General features: G+C 49.8%; 1 protein-coding gene across 1 annotated transcript in view; it reads right to left on the bottom strand.

The window, feature by feature from the left end:
* LOC149342867 (steroid 17-alpha-hydroxylase/17,20 lyase-like) overlaps window positions 1-15,598 on the bottom strand; it is a 34,082-nt gene extending 18,484 nt beyond the window's left edge. Inside the window, exons 1-2 of the mRNA XM_089545384.1 lie at window positions 15,474-15,598; window positions 3,606-3,819 (exon numbers count right to left, since the gene is read on the bottom strand). Coding sequence (XP_089401510.1) covers window positions 3,606-3,768 — 163 coding nt within the window. The 5' untranslated portion in view covers window positions 3,769-3,819; window positions 15,474-15,598. The remainder of the gene's footprint in view (window positions 1-3,605; window positions 3,820-15,473) is intronic.

The following is a 15,598-nucleotide window of genomic DNA, read 5'->3' as shown; positions in this document are numbered from 1 at the left end:
ACGTGACCTAATATTGTCAGTTGGCGGGCGCCAAAGCGACACTTTTTGAGATTAAGTTGGAGCCCCGCGGCAGCTACACATGTCAACACGTGCTCCAAGCGGTGAAGGTGCGTCTCAAAATCAGGCGCGAAGACGACAATGTCGTCTAAGTAGCACAGGCACGTGGTCCACTTCAGGCCGCGTAAAATGGAGTCCATCATTCGCTCGAAAGTCGCTGGGGCATTACAAAGGCGAAAAGGCTTGACGGTAAATTCGTACAGGCCATCTGGTGTAACAAAAGCCGTCTTGGCACGGTCAGCCTCCGCCACAGGGACCTGCCAATACCCCGAACGCAGGTCTAAAGAAGAAAAGAACTCCGCGCCTTGGAGGCAGTCAAGGGCGTCATCAATTCGCGGCAGCGGGTAAACGTCTTTGCGGGTGATCTTGTTAAGCCGCCGATAATCGACGCAAAATCCTATTGTGCCATCTTTTTTCTTCACCAGAACCACAGGAGAGGCCCATGGACTACTGGATGGTTGAATGACGCCTCGCTGAAGCATGTCGTCCACCTGAGTGTTGATAATCTGGCGTTCGGCAGCCCTAACTCGGTAAGGGCGTTGACGAAGTGGCAAGTGGGCTCCGGTGTCGACCTCATGGGTCACGGTAGACGTGCGGCCGAGTCGGTTTTGAGCCACGTCGAAAGAAGAGCGAAACTGGTTCAGTAGGTGAAGTAGTCGGGCGCGTTGCGGTGTGGCAAGACTGGCGTCGACGGAATCGGCAAAGGCATCGTCTGTGGCCACAACGGGAGATGCGGGCAAAGTAAGAGAATTAGTAGCAAGAGAACATGATTCGGCGCATCGTTCGGGATCGAGCAAAGAGTCGACGGGCTGAATGTGGCCAAGGCATTCGCCACGGAGAAATATGCAGGGGCTCAAAAAAGGTTTCGAGACCGGGATGAGGCTGCAGCCGTCTTGAACAGTGAGCACAGCGAATGGCAGAGGCAGACCGTGCCGAGAGATGAAGACGTCGGATGGTGTAAAGACGACGGCGCCGTCAGATGCGGTGAGGCAGGAGACAGGGACAGGAACAGATGAGCACGGAGGAATCTCGATGTCGTCAGCCACAGACAGTTTGCCCCACGAAGATGACGTATCAGGCGAAGGAGCACTGCACGGAAGAAGTTCGAGCTCGGCACGAGCGCAGTCGATGAGGGCCTCATGTTGGGAAAGAAAGTCCCAACCTAAAATAATGTCATGCGAGCACGATGAGAGAACGACGAATTCAACAGTATATAAGGAACCGTAAGTGATGACCCTGGCTGTGCAGGCGGCTAAAGGCGAGATTCGCTGCGCATTAGCTGTATGAAGCGAAAATCCGGATAACGGCGTCGTCACTTTGCGAAGTTTGCGGCACAGTTTCTCATTCATCACAGAAACAGCAGCGCCAGTATCAACAAGCGCCAAGGCGGTGTGGCCCTCCACAGAAACGTCGAGCACATTCGCTGGGGACAAACGAGGCCTTGAACTTGTCGCCGAATACGCAGTTCTTGCCTCGGGAACTGCGGCAACTAGTTTTCCTGGCGCATAGGGGAATGAGGACGCAGTGGCGAAACAGAACGGCGCCGCGGGGATGGCGAACGGCGGCGAGAATACGGGCGGCGATCGGAGGCATCAAGCTGTTCGGCGGCCGACGGACGTGGCGGGGGCTGTGGTGCCGCGTAGACGTAGGTCCTGGGGTCATCCACGGGTGGTGGCACACGGCGTCGGCACAGGCACGCAACGTGGCCAGGGACACCACATGCATAGCAAATAGGACGGTTGTCACGGGTGCGCCAAGGGTTGACACGAGCAGGAGGTGGTCGGGTTGGAAAGGAGGCGGCGGCGTCGGAGGATAATACGAGACAAACTGCTCGGCTCTTGGTTTTCGAACGGCGTCAGCGTATGTGAGCGGCGCTGCAGCGGGAACCGGCGGACGAACAGGTGGTAGCGCTTCGGTCACTTGCTCGCGAATCACCGTTTGTAGGGTCGGATCCAGGTTGGAGGGAGGCCCCTGCACGCCGTGAAGAAGTGACAGCTGTCGAGCCACCTCCTCACGTACAAAGTCTTTTATCTGGTCAAGTAGTGGGCTGTGAGAGGTTGTCACAGCGAGGCTGGAAAGCGAGTCAGGCTGCACGGAGGGTGGTAGCACCGGAATGCGCTGCTTGCGGAGCTCATCGTAGCTCTGACACAGGTTGAATACTTCGGCAACGGTGGTAGTGTTCCGGGCGATAAGCATCTGAAATGCTTCCGTTTCGATGCCTTTCAGGACATGCTTAATCCGGTCCGCCTCGGTCATAGACGAGTCTACCCTTGAACAGAGGTTGATGACATCCTCGATATAACTCGTGAACGATTCTCCCTGCAGCTGGGCTCTCACTGGCAGGCGCTGTTCAGCGCGCAGCTCGCGTACTGCAGGGCGCCCAAAGATGTCAGAAAAGGCTCTTTTGAAGGCAGACCAGTCTGCTTCATGGATCCTGTGCCATAGGCTGGCCACGTCCGAGAGGTAAAACACCACGTTGTTCAATTTCATGGCGTCGTCCCACCGGCTGTGGCCGCTTATCCGCTCGTAGGAGGCAAGCCAATCCTCAACGTCGTGATCATCGGACCCGGTAAAAATGTCGGAGAGTGCCAGGGCAAACGACGGGCGTAGGCGAAAGGGAAGATGACTGGCTTGCGTCGGTGGACATGGCTGGAGCGATCGTTCTGCTGCGAAGCTCCAGGACGTTGGCCAAAGGCTGTACCCAGCACAGCTCCACCAAATTGTCGCAGGATTTCCGGGGAAAGTAACTTAGCGACAGCTAGCCAAAATGCCGGTCCGAGCTTCGGTCATCCAGCCAGCGATCTTCTTCTTCTTCTTCACCTCTTTATAATGGCCAGCGATCTCGCGCCGCGCGCTAGCGGAGCGGCGGCCGCCGCTGCTCATCTTCCTCTTTACAATATATATATATACACACTGATAGTGTCGCAGATCAGCCAGAAGAGGAAGTCGTGTTCAGCCGGATTCCAGCTATTTGTTGAGATCATTAGTTAAGACAAAGACGAATTACTTAATCACGTTAGCTCTGTTTCAGATATCTCGACATCTTCCCGATTCCAGGTTTGTATTTGCAATGCGCCTTTGGCCCAAGGGTCATTCGTTTTTTTCAAATGTTCTCTTCCTTTTGTTATTACTGTAGTAAAATATCACAGCGCTGTTAAAAACTCTTGAGACCATTAGGCTTCCTTTTCGTTCATGTTGCTTGGAGGGCACAGTACACAAGAATGCAAAAATATCAGAAAGAAGCACGCTTGACCGTATCCGTACGGATTTTACGAGCTTCAAGTGTGCCCAAAAGTACTCAATTATGCGGCTCAAAAGCATGTCAATTGGTCGGGAGACGTTTGGCCTAGTGCTGCTTTTTTAAAAGAAACTGAAGATGAAAGCAGAAGGAAGAGAAAAGAAAAAGGTTGAAAAAATCTTTTTTATTAAAATGGTATCGAGAAGGCAACCTGAGCCTGAAAAGTTGAAGAACAATTATTCCGAAGTAGAAACAGTAGCAAAGCTAAGGAAGAAAAGCAGAATTCTTATCACTATCTCCAAAGACTTACTGAGCAGGTTCCCCACCACCGGCAGTGGGAAGGGCCCTTTGGGGTACTTTGACACCCTGTGATAGAAGCGTCCCACCAGGTACGAGATGGCGAACACCAGTGCTGTGGTGATCACTCGCCAGTCCCAGAGGGCTGAGACGAGCCACTCTAGAAGGGCGCCCATTGCCGGGTCTCTCTGCCAGGCGCGCCACGAGCGAACGACACCTCAGTGTATCTGAAAGAACAGGAACAATACGAAGCGTTCGGTATATGTTACATTGTTGGCTGTGTGTGCCCAAAGGACAAGACGCTGTACGCAACGGCTCCCTTTGTCATTTGCGTTCTTCTGCAGAGTGCTTCTCACTCCATGATTCTGCCCATTGTGCGCCCGAAGTGGTTTGCAGAATGTACAGTTCACGACGCGGAAAGAAAGACGAAATGGGCAGTAGCACTGACCGATCATTTCTATGCCAAGACTTACGCTTGAATAGCGTCGGTGCTTTGATAAGACGGAGCGCTGCATAGAACCTGTAGTTATGGTTACTGAGTACGAAAATGCATTATTCGACATTTTGCGATTCTGCTTAAGGCGCATAATTCAGGTCATATTTCATAATTCATGTAGTGAAGGGCTCCGGAAATTTCGTCCCCCTGGGGTTCTTTAACGTGCACTGAAACCGCACCGTACACAGGCCTCTAGAATTTCGCGTACATCGAAATTCGACCGCCGCGGCCAGGATCGAACCAGCGTCCTTCGGGTCGGCAGAGAAATGTCATAACCACTGAGCCAGCGCGGCGGCCCTATTGCACGAGTTCTGTTGTATGCGAGAGCTCCACAGAAAATGCATGATTTTTCAAATATTTGTAATGAGTACCTACTGTCGCTGGCTGAGCCAGCACATTAGCGACTTGCACCCCACCCACTAAAAGCACCGTTTGGAAGTCCCTTTGAGAAGATCATGTTGCAAGATGTCATATTTGAAGCCAGGACTGCATCTTGGGCATGCTGGTCGCTGATTTGTGATGAAACAGCTCAAAACACCGGGACGAGAAACAAGCGCTGTTCACTTGTCTCTTGTCCCGGTGTTTTTCGCTGTTCCATCACAAGTCTATAAAGGGCATTCCCAGAGCATCATGCTTGTGATCAGTAGTACAGTACATCTTAGCGATTCGTTAGACCTCTATGCAATTGCGGCACGAAGGCAGATTTTTATGTCCTGAACACATATAATACTACTGAGGCCCCTACAGTCATCGAATTAAGGGCAGCAGCTTCCAGGGCACTTACAGTACTCTTGTTAAAATAGGCATATCAGAGGTTCCCACAGGTGATCCCAACGGGCTGTGATTTCACCACCTCCTCTTTTGCAATAGAGGCCAGTGTTTAAGCATTTTTGAGCTAATAACAGTAATCGCGGCCGTAATAACAGTGTTGTTAGTAGTTGAAAGGTAAAAGTATTAAATGATCACTAAAGAGGCAGCGGGATTGCTGGTGACTGTTAAACAGCCGCACGTTCAGCAAGACCTACAAAGTGCCCGTCCCATGCCAGGCCGCTGTTCTCAAAACTTTTCTGGGAACCTGTGCATTTCCAGAAAGCTGTGGCAGCTTTTCTTAATGCTTCTCTCTCTATATTGTCACCGACAAACGGTTGAAGAAACAGACCAGGTTCTAATTAGACGAGGTGGGCGTGCCAGCCAGCAGGCAGCTCGAGCGAGGAAGAAGACGATCTTCCAGCACCTCGAGTGCCCAAGGCTTGGCAAGTCCCAGCTTAAACAGTTCGGCCGTGGTACGGCGCCACTGAATGGTTCGTACGGTGGCAATATGCATAAAGAAAGTACAAAATACACTTAAGACTACTAATGCTGTGAAGGTGAACGCATTTTTTTAATCCACCAAAAATCCATTGTAATCCACCCTTAAATCACCCCAATCCCTCTAATCGAACCTAATTCTATGTAAACCACTCTTAATTCACCACACTCATCTATTCCATCACAATCCACCATAATCCAACCGAATTCAATATAACCCACTCTTAATCCATCACAATGTACTGTTTTCTAGCTTAATGTTTGGTTTGGTTTGGTTTATGGGGTTTAACGTCCCAAAGCGACTAAGGCTATGAGAGACGCCGTAGTGGAGGGCTCCGGAAATTTCGACCACCTGGGGTTCTTTAACGTGCACTGACATCGCACAGTACACGGGCCTCGAATTTCTCCTCCAAAGAAATTCAACCGCCGCGGCCGGGATCGAACCCGCGTCTTTCGGGACAGCAGCCGAGCACCACAGCCACTGAGCCACCGCGGCGGTAGCTTAATGTTTGGTTCTGCAGGTTAATCTAATGTAATGCACTCTTTCTAACCTAATCCGACGTAATCCACTGTTATTCCGTAATCAATCAGAATCCACCATAATCGAACTTAGTCCACCATACTGAAACTCATTCTAACGTAATCTGCTCTTAACTTACTGTAATCCAACTTAATGTATGTTAATTCTACTTAGATCAACCATAATACACCATAATTCCGCAAAATCCATTCCAACTCAACCTAGTTCAATGTAATCCTATTTTAACTCATCCCAGTCCGCCAGAATCCACCCGTGCGACAAACCATGGTTATCCAATTTAATCTCCCGTATTTTGACAAAATCCTGCGTAATCCGCCAGAATTCAGCCGTAATTTACAATTATAGCAGTAATACAGCTTACTACTACGTAATTCGCTTGGATCATCTGGAGTGGAGAATACCTTCTTTTTTGTACTATCTCCGTACAGACGCCACCGGCTTTTCTCGTAATGGGGCTGGTAAGGCTCTCGCATTAACATCTTGTAATGGTCACCCAAAGCGACTCGAACTTAGCATATCAGGCAAACAAGGCGGATGCTCTGCAGCCGCACCGTCGTGTATTCTGCTTTCCGGTAGCTCCGTCGAAGAATCAGCGAAGGAATTATGTAATACTCCCAGTGGGTCTTTAAGGTATTAAAATGAAATGAAATGAAATTAGTACAAGGTGAAAACACACTTGTACACACGCTGGCTAAATATTCCAGTCGATAAGTGCATCTCACATCGGCAGTGCCAAAACTTGGATATAACAAAGTGCATGACGCTTTTCTAATGCATTCCTTTTTCAACCAAGTAGTGCACTAGGCCGGATGGCGCTTGTATACCTCATGCGAAAAAGGCGGCAAGGTCCGGCGGAGAAGGTGCAGGTGGCTTGGCGTGGCTCTTTGGGACTGGGATCTAGTAGGAGCTCACGCCAGTCCGCCTTTTTCGCATGGCCGCTTTGCGAGTACATGCCTCTTCTCCTCCAGCTCCAATCATCATCATCACCATCAGCTTGACTACGCCCACTGCAGGAGAAAGGACTCTCCCGTGTCTCTCCAGTCAACCCTGTCCTTTGGCAGCTGCGGCCTCCGTATCCCCGCAAACTTCTTTATCTCATCCGCCCACGTAACTTTCTGCCACCCCCTGTTACGCTTACCTTCTCTTAGAACCCACTCCGCTACCCTTGAGGACCAGCGCTTATCTTCCCTTCGCATTTACATGCCCTGCCCAAGCTCATTTCTTTCTCTTGATTTCAACTAAGATGTCATTAACACGCGTTTGTTCCCTCCCCCACTCCGACCCCTTGCTATCTCTTAAGGCGCGTTCACACTAGGCCGACGATCGGCCGATTTCGGTCTGGCGATGGTCGGCGGCAGCGATTTTCGTGCCGTCGGCGCGCCTGTCACACTGCGCAGACGCCGACCGAGCGCCGATCGTCGCCCGACGAGCGCATCGCCGTCGCGTCGGCGACATAGCAGCCGTCGGCCGACCCGAGTGTCACACTCTGCCGACAACAGCGCCGACCTCACGCCGACGTTGTCCTATCCCGACTGCTCGACGCTGCTGCTTCGTGCGCGCGGCCCGTCTGCTAGCTCCGTTGCTGAAGGCGTCGTGGAAATCGAACTTATCTTTTGTTATCGGACGAGTTGGTAGTAAAGCGATGTGAATAGTAGGCCTTTTATTGCAGCACAGGCGACTTCCGAAGCGCCGTCAGCTGCGGAGTATATACGAAACCACCTAGGCCTAGCGACGACTACGGCAGCCTGGGACCAGCGCACAGTTCGTCGCCCGGCGTTGCCGCAGGTGGTGTCGTTGCCAAAAGATCCACTTTTGCACAGGCACATTATCGTTGCTCGAATCTAGGAAGCATCCTTTCTGGTTCACGGCTGTTTCGTATTTTCTTGTGCGAACGTGAGGTACATGTTTACGCCGAGCATGCCGACCGGCCAGCCAGCCTGGATCCCGTCTGCCGGCGTCATAAAAACGAGCTGAAGAGTGTTCTTGATGTAAATATTAAACCCTGTGAAAATAAATGTGAAAAATGTTTCATTTCTGAGGATCGCTGACCAATACTGAGCTGTTGGCAAAGGTAACGACTGTGATACAAGCAAACTTCCCTAGTAGCACAGTATGTTACTGCAATGTTGCAACAACATTGCCAATGTTGTACTATGTTGTGCTAACATTCTTCAACATTAGATAATGTTGCTGCAATGTTACCAAGCAACATGCTGATAACATTGCCCTAAAGTGGTCTTTTTACATTGCAGCAATATTGTCAAATGATGAATAAATGTTGAATCACATACGATGACATTGATATAACATTCATGCTATAGGTTAATTGTCTGCCCTCTCGGGCTATTTCTGAAGCCCAAATAGAAAAGCCGGTACCAGATCACTTCTACTCACCATGACAGTATTAATTTATTTATTTATTAATTTTTACTTCGGGGGCAAGTTTGCAAGTTTGCATATGCAAATGGTGAGCAGTCCAAGTGTACTTGCACTCTGTGACACTAATGTAGAAAGATATATTTCTATCTAAAATATTTTTAATGAGCTGGAAGTACTTTGTTTTTCAATTAAACATGCAGACAAAATTAAAACTGCCGAAGAAATTTAGTTCTGGTTTCACTGACGCCCCGCAGTCTAATGGCCATGGAGATCACTATCACAAATCCAAATCCAAACCGCGGCCGCGCCGAGAGCCAATCCTGCGATGCGCGCTCATCGGAGAACCTGCGTTGCGTGTCAGCGGCAGTCGTGGCAAGATATTCACGTTTTTTGTTCTTCTAGTACAGTTTTTCTTGCGGTCGCCGTGCCCGCGCTGCTATGTTTCGTTGTGGTTTCACTGGAATTCAGCTGAAACAACAAAGGCTTGCCCAGAGGATGACCTCAATGGTGAGTGATTTCTAGACTTCCATTGTTGTGCTGTGAGTTGTGTTGGTTCTTCGTGATAGTTTGATAAAGTGTTACATTCGTTGTATCATGAAGAGAATGAAGTGTTCGCTAAGCGAAGTGTCCATTCAGCAACGACGCCGAAGAACAGCAGAGGTTGTTCACGACGAACTAGAAAACTGTTTTTCTGTTGTTAGGCTTGATAATGGTCATGGCAGCAGATTGTAGGCAACATGAGCAGAACAGTATCAAGATGCCTTTTGATCACATAATATTATTTTATCCTCTTTATCAGCGCCAGGCGAGGACGCAGTTGAAAGCCGCAGTTCACTTGTCGGATTTTAGCACCGCTAGCAGCATCTCTGACATAGAAAGGGCAACATAGGAGTTGTCGCGGATTTCTGACAATAAGGAGTTGGTGGTTTATGAAGATAGGATGACACTTGAGTCTGGTGCCCCTACTCAATGTCTAGAACACGACTTGCGCGAGTGGGCAATTAATAGCCTGCTTCTCACCTGCATTCCCTGCTTAAAGTGCTGAAGCCATACCATCCAGAGTTACCCACGGATGCTAGAAAATTACTAAAGACGCAGAGGCATACTGATCCAGCAGTGATGACCGATGGTCATTACCACTACTTTGGAATGTTTCGTTCTCTGGAAGAACATGTGCATGTTCCTTAACGTCTGCACTTTGTGCGAGGGCATTACACCAGTTCTCATGCATTCTACTGGAAGATAGTATAAATCCAGCAGCATTTTAAGCAAGGAACCAGAATTTGTTCTTTAACTCGAAACTGACGCTGCTGCATTATACTAGTCTTTGCCCTCTCATTCCCAATCAGATGTACACTCATATAACCAACATTTATGGGACTGTGCAGCGATTTGCGCCAAGGGTAAGAAAAGTGAAATATTCATTGGTGTTCAATCATCCTTCATCATCGTCAGCCAGACTATACCCACTGCAGGGCGACAGCCTCTCCCATATTCCCCAAATTAGCCCTTTCCTGTGCTAGCTGCATCCACTTGACCCCTGCACCCATCATCAGTCTGTGATCTAGCTTATGTAGCCCAGGAAGAATCGGCCGTTAGCAACTTTGCCTTTCAAATTGCGCACAGCAGTGAGACTGAAAAAGACTATAGGCTGGGCCTGCCCTCTTCGCTCGGTTTACTTTGTCGGCCACCTGCCATGGCACAATTGAGGGAAGACAAAGGGAGTGATGTGCAACCACCTCCAGCCGGCTACGCCTTCATCTACAAACGCCCTTGTGGTTTTAAGCAATTGAATGGTCGTCCCCATGGATGACATCAGTATGTCCGCTTGTAAGGCAAGATTCAAGCGAGACAGCAGCACTGGCAATCGCTGTGAGGTGCAGGAATGGGAATTTTTCTTTGTATATTATTTGCTTGCTTTGGAGGAATTTTAGGTGGCATGAATAGTCGATGTCTTTTATGTAATGAATGCATTTTTTAGCCACTTTCAGAACAATTTGTTGCTCAGGCTGTTAAAATATGCTCGCGGTGCCAGGGAAGGGCATTTTTTTTGGAGTTGAAGTTTCTGGGCCACATCGTGAGCGCTAAGGGGGTAAGCCCTGATCCCGATAAGACAGCCGCCGTCGCTGCTTTTCCCATGCCAACCGATAAGCGAAGTGTGCGCCGCTTTCTGGGCCTCTGCGCCTATTATCGGCGTTTTGTGCGGAACTTCTCCCAGATTGCTGAGCCCCTCATCCGCCTCACAAAAGATGCCGAACCGTTCTTCTGGGGCCAGGAGCAACAACAGGCCTTCGAAGACCTCCGCAGTCGTCTGCAAAGTACGCCCATCCTTGGCCACTTCGACGAGTCAGCCGACACTGAACTGCACACAAACGCCAGCAACATCGGCCTCGGTGCGGTCCTTGTGCAGTGGCAGGATGGTCTCGAACGCGTAATCGCATACGCAAGCCGCACCTTGTCACGCTCGGAGGCGAACTATTCCACTACTGAAAAAGAATGCCTGGCAATTGTGTGGGCAGTGACCAAATTTCGTCCATATTTATACGGCCGCCCGTTTCGAGTTGTCAGTGATCACCATTCTCTGTGTTGGCTAGCGAACCTGAAAGATCCCTCGGGGCGGCTTGCACGCTGGAGCCTTCGTCTTCAAGAGTTCGATGTCACCATCGTTTATAAGTCCGGTAGGAAGCACAGTGATGCCGACTGTCTGTCTCGTGCCCCTGTCGAGGACAACCGAGCTGATCCCGACGACGATTCTGTATTTCTCGGCGCCATCTCCACGTCCGTCCTCACTCAACACCAAAGAGACGACAGTGAACTCCGGCCTCTCATTGAGTATCTTGAAGGAAGCGCAGAGTCGCCCCCGCGACTCTTCTCACGTGGTCTGTCGTCATTCTGTTTGCGCGATGGCGTTCTGTATAAGAAAAACTACCGCCCGACGGAAGCTGTCTATCTGCTCGTCGTACCTGCGGCTTTGCGCGAAGAAGTCCTGCAGGCGTGCCATGATGACCCATCTTCTGGTCACCTGGGTTTTTCTCGCACTTTGGCGCGGATACGCCAAAAGTACTACTGGCCCAGGGTTGCGGCAGTTGTACAGCGTTACGTCCGAACTTGCCGCGAGTGCCAACGTCGCAAGACGCCACCGACTAAGCCTGCCGGACTACTACAGCCCATTGATCCGCCACAAGTCCCCTTCCACCAAGTCGGCATGGACTTACTCGGCCCCTTTCCGCAGTCCTCGCTGGGTAACCGCTACATTGTGGTGGCCACCGACTAACTCAGCCGGTACTGTGAAACTAAAGCTCTTCCCCGTGGTACCGCTGACGAAATTGCGAACTTTTTCGTTCAGAACATTGTGCTTCGTCATGGTGCCCCCCTCGTCGTTATAACTGACAGGGGAACGGCGTTCACCCCGGCCCTCACACAGGAGGTTATGCGCCTTAGCGGCACGAGTCACCGAAAAACAACCGCTTACCACCCTCAAACGAACGGACTCACCGAACGGCTCAACAAGACGATCGCCGACATGATCTCCATGTATGTTGACGCAGACCACCGGAACTGGGATGCCATACTCCCTTACGTTACTTTCGCCTATAACACTGCACTACAGGAAACGACGCGTTTCACTCCGTTTCGTTTAGTGCATGGTCGCGAAGCCACAACCATGCTGGATGCAATGTTGCTTCCAACTAGTACTACCTCAACTGTTGTGGGTGCTGACCACTTCGTTCGTCACGCCGAGGCCGCCCGCCAACTCGCTCGACAGCGCATCCGGCACCGCAAGCCCACGACGCTCGCCGCTATAACCTCCGCCACAGAGCTGTTAGTTACCAGCCCGGCGAACAAGTCTGGGTTTGGAGCCCAATCCGCATGCGTGGACGCTCCGAAAAGCTTCTGCGCCGATATTTCGGCCCCTACGAAGTAATCCGCCAAGTAAGTGAGGTGAACTATGAGGTCCTTCCCCAAGGAACAGTTCGCTCCTCCAGACGGCCGACCTCCGAAGTTGTCCATGTCGCACGGATGAAGCCATACCACGCCCGCTAGCGCTACAGGCATGTCTACACCTGCCGCCGAACACATGCAGCGTCCCTTCTCTTCGTGCTGCCCATTGCTGCGGCACCGAGTCGGTGCCCTTCAGAGAGCGGGAGCAACGCCACCGTCCGACCAATCAGTGGCGCCGTACCGCGGCCGAACTGTTTAAGCAGGGACTTGCCAAGCCTTGGGCATCGGAGGTGATCGAAGATCGTCGTCTTCCTCGCTCGAGCTGCCTGCTGGCTGGCACGCCCACCTCGTCTAATTAGAACCTGGGCTATTTCTTCACCCGTTTGTCGGTGACAATACGTAGTACCTAAGGCTACCTCTGTTCTCTACCGCCGCAAGTCCAAATTTAAGACTCTGTAACACTCAGCGGAACTCACGTGCAAGTCATGCTCTGTTCTGTTTTTCTGCAGCCTTGTTGGTGCCATTTTTGATGAATCTTGCAAACAGAACGCATTGCTGACAACGTCAAAAAAAAAAAAAAACATAAGGGGCTGCAAAACAAAAAAAAACTGCCATTTTTTTGCCACCCAAAGCATGAAGCTCCAGTCAGCCTCTCATATACGCTGTTGCCTGGTTATACCTACGATGGATGTTCGCAAAACGAAAATGAGGCTCTGCTATAATCAGATAGTGGCACAAGCCACGCTGACTAACAAACGATTAAACAAACAGAATAACTCCACTTTTGCTGCGTTATAGCCTGAATCTCTTTTGCATCAATACATTAGAGCAATACTTCGTTCACTCCATCCAGATTCATGCATATACCATAAACTGAATATACATGAAGCGCAAAAAAAATCATTTTCAAATTTATTTGAAGAGATGTCGCCCCACCTGTCCCGACATATACTACACCTCCTGATGTTTCGATTAACCTCTGCGGCGATATGTACCAGCATGCCTAGCCTCAATTCATGTGTTAAGAAATTCATCGTTTATATAAATTCTGCGCTATCGATGCGGCATACCGTATCTGAAAATTCGGACATACACGACATAGGACGTGAAGAGCTGCCATAAAACTTGCGAATGATGAATATATATTTCCGCTCCTCGCCTTCATCGCTTGCCATTCTGGCCTGGGTCAGAGCTGGCGATTTATCTGCAATCAGTATATGCTATGAAGGTTAAACAAATCAAAATCCGTCCCCTCCATTGAAAGCCATAATGCGTGTCCTATGCTTGTTTTAATTCCATGAGATTGGAGGGCGATTTGTCTTTTATATTGTTTTTAACGCCAGAAATTTGAAAGAAAATATGTCTCTTCTTTCATAATAAAGTACACCAGCACTCCACATTTTGTTCTTTACTACGTAACGCCCCCTATCGCAAGCGCGCGTGGGAAGGCACGAATCTAGGCGAGCAGCACCCGTCGCTACAGATCTGAACGGCCGGGAAGGGTAGGGTCAGCCACTGTAGTGGAGTCTTCGCGTCCCTGTAGGCGGCAGAGAGCGCAACGCGCACAGAGTATTCGTCGCCAGTGCGCAGAAAGGGCCCACCGCCGTCCCGCTCGAGCCGGGCTGTGGGTGGACGCCGTTGTTGCAACATAGGTCTCTTCTTTCAATCTTTCCTCTCACATCTCTTTCTACTCTTCCCTGACTGCGCGTGGCAGCGATTATGGGTCAGCTCGAGCTAATGGACAGGCCAGTGCACTTTCCCTTGTATCCTTCCTTAAGTGACAACATCACGTTCCCGCCATTACAGGAATGCAAAACCGTCCCCTTCGCTAAAAAGTAATACGAGGGCTTCTTCGTTTTTATTGCACAACGACCCCCCCCCCCCCCCCCGGTCTTCTCTCATTAAGGCTCCTGCGTAATTGACATCTTCCGGCGTGCGTCAACTAAAGCGCCCGCTGCTTGCGACGACCTTGAAAAGACCCCGCTGCTAGCCGCTGGCCTTCCGAAAGCGCGCAATAACAGCGTGTTGTCGTTGTGGTGCTTGCCACGTCCTTCTGAAGCGTGATGTACACCTGTCGGAAAGCATGACGTTTGCTACAGGCCATAATTATTGCATCGGTGCAGCTCCAAAATATCACGCAGTGCTTGTTGACAACATTCTAACAAAGCTCATCAGCGCTCATTGAGGCGACTTCATTGCTTTCGGTTAGAGAAAACCTTTCGTTTCCCATCGACTGTCAAACGCTTGTCTTCTCGGAGAGTACAAGATGCAAAATTGCAGGGACATTGAGGCCATATTGTAGTTGGCCTGTACCGACAGATTCCGTATTCTAAATACAAACAAGATAGCTGCACTGGAAACAGAGCTTCTACAAGTTAGCAAACAAAAAGTAACGAAATACAGGCATCGCCCCCACCGGCAGTCTTCACGAATTGCGATTACCTCAAGACCGCTATTTTCGAAGTCAATCTATAAGGCTGGGCTGCTTCCGCATTAAGTAACCAACGAAGATCACGGATTCCTATTCTGTTCGGATCACCAGTCAGAATCATGTGACAGGGAAAAAATTTTCTGCCTTTCAGTACAATTTTCTGGGCTATTAATAGCTGTTTTGTCGCCAGGTATATATACATCAGCATTACCGCAGAGAGCGAAAAGTCGATTTTCGCTGAAAAAAATTGCACTCAACTGTCCTCAATGCCTCCTTAAATGACGGACTCAACAGACGCCACATTTGCTACTGAACAGACGCTAAAGTTGTCGCTAATGCATTGACATTGTGTACCATCTGACAAATAATTACCTTGTACGTTTCTCCGAAATTCCGCGTGGGTGCAAAATATCAGCTTAGCGTTCAAGTGAGGAAATGCGGACACTTTACTCAGTAGATTAATGTTTCCTCGCTTAGATAGGCAATAATCTCATTTCGAAATAGTAACCAATGTTATTACTCACTGAAGAATATAGGTACAGCACTGCCATCGGACCTGCAACGCTGTTTTCAAGCTACTTGCACGGAAACCGGCATCTTTGCTGTAATGATATTTAATTTAAGTGGCAGTCATCACAGCCATCACTTCAGTGTAAGTATTTCACTATTAGGAGAGAAACACCAACTAAGCGCAGGTATTGAAGGAAGCTTCGAAGGCTGCGAATAAAATGTAAAAAAACAGATAACTAGGTCTAGCATGCTTATACTGACCACAACCACTCACCTCAACAACGCTTGCCCTTTAAACAATGCAGCTGAAGTTAGATACCGCGCAATTGCTGGTGTAAGCTGTGCGTGACGTTCCTACGCGCTTGACACTCGCGCCGTTGTCTGTCAAAACGGGATGCC

Source organism: Amblyomma mixtum, chromosome 5, assembly GCF_055824585.1.
Source record: "Amblyomma mixtum isolate Tamu chromosome 5, ASM5582458v1, whole genome shotgun sequence".
Taxonomy (NCBI): Eukaryota; Metazoa; Arthropoda; class Arachnida; order Ixodida; family Ixodidae; genus Amblyomma; species Amblyomma mixtum.
The sequence above is the reverse complement of the archived record's forward strand: the minus strand, read 5'-3'. Positions and strand labels throughout refer to the sequence as shown.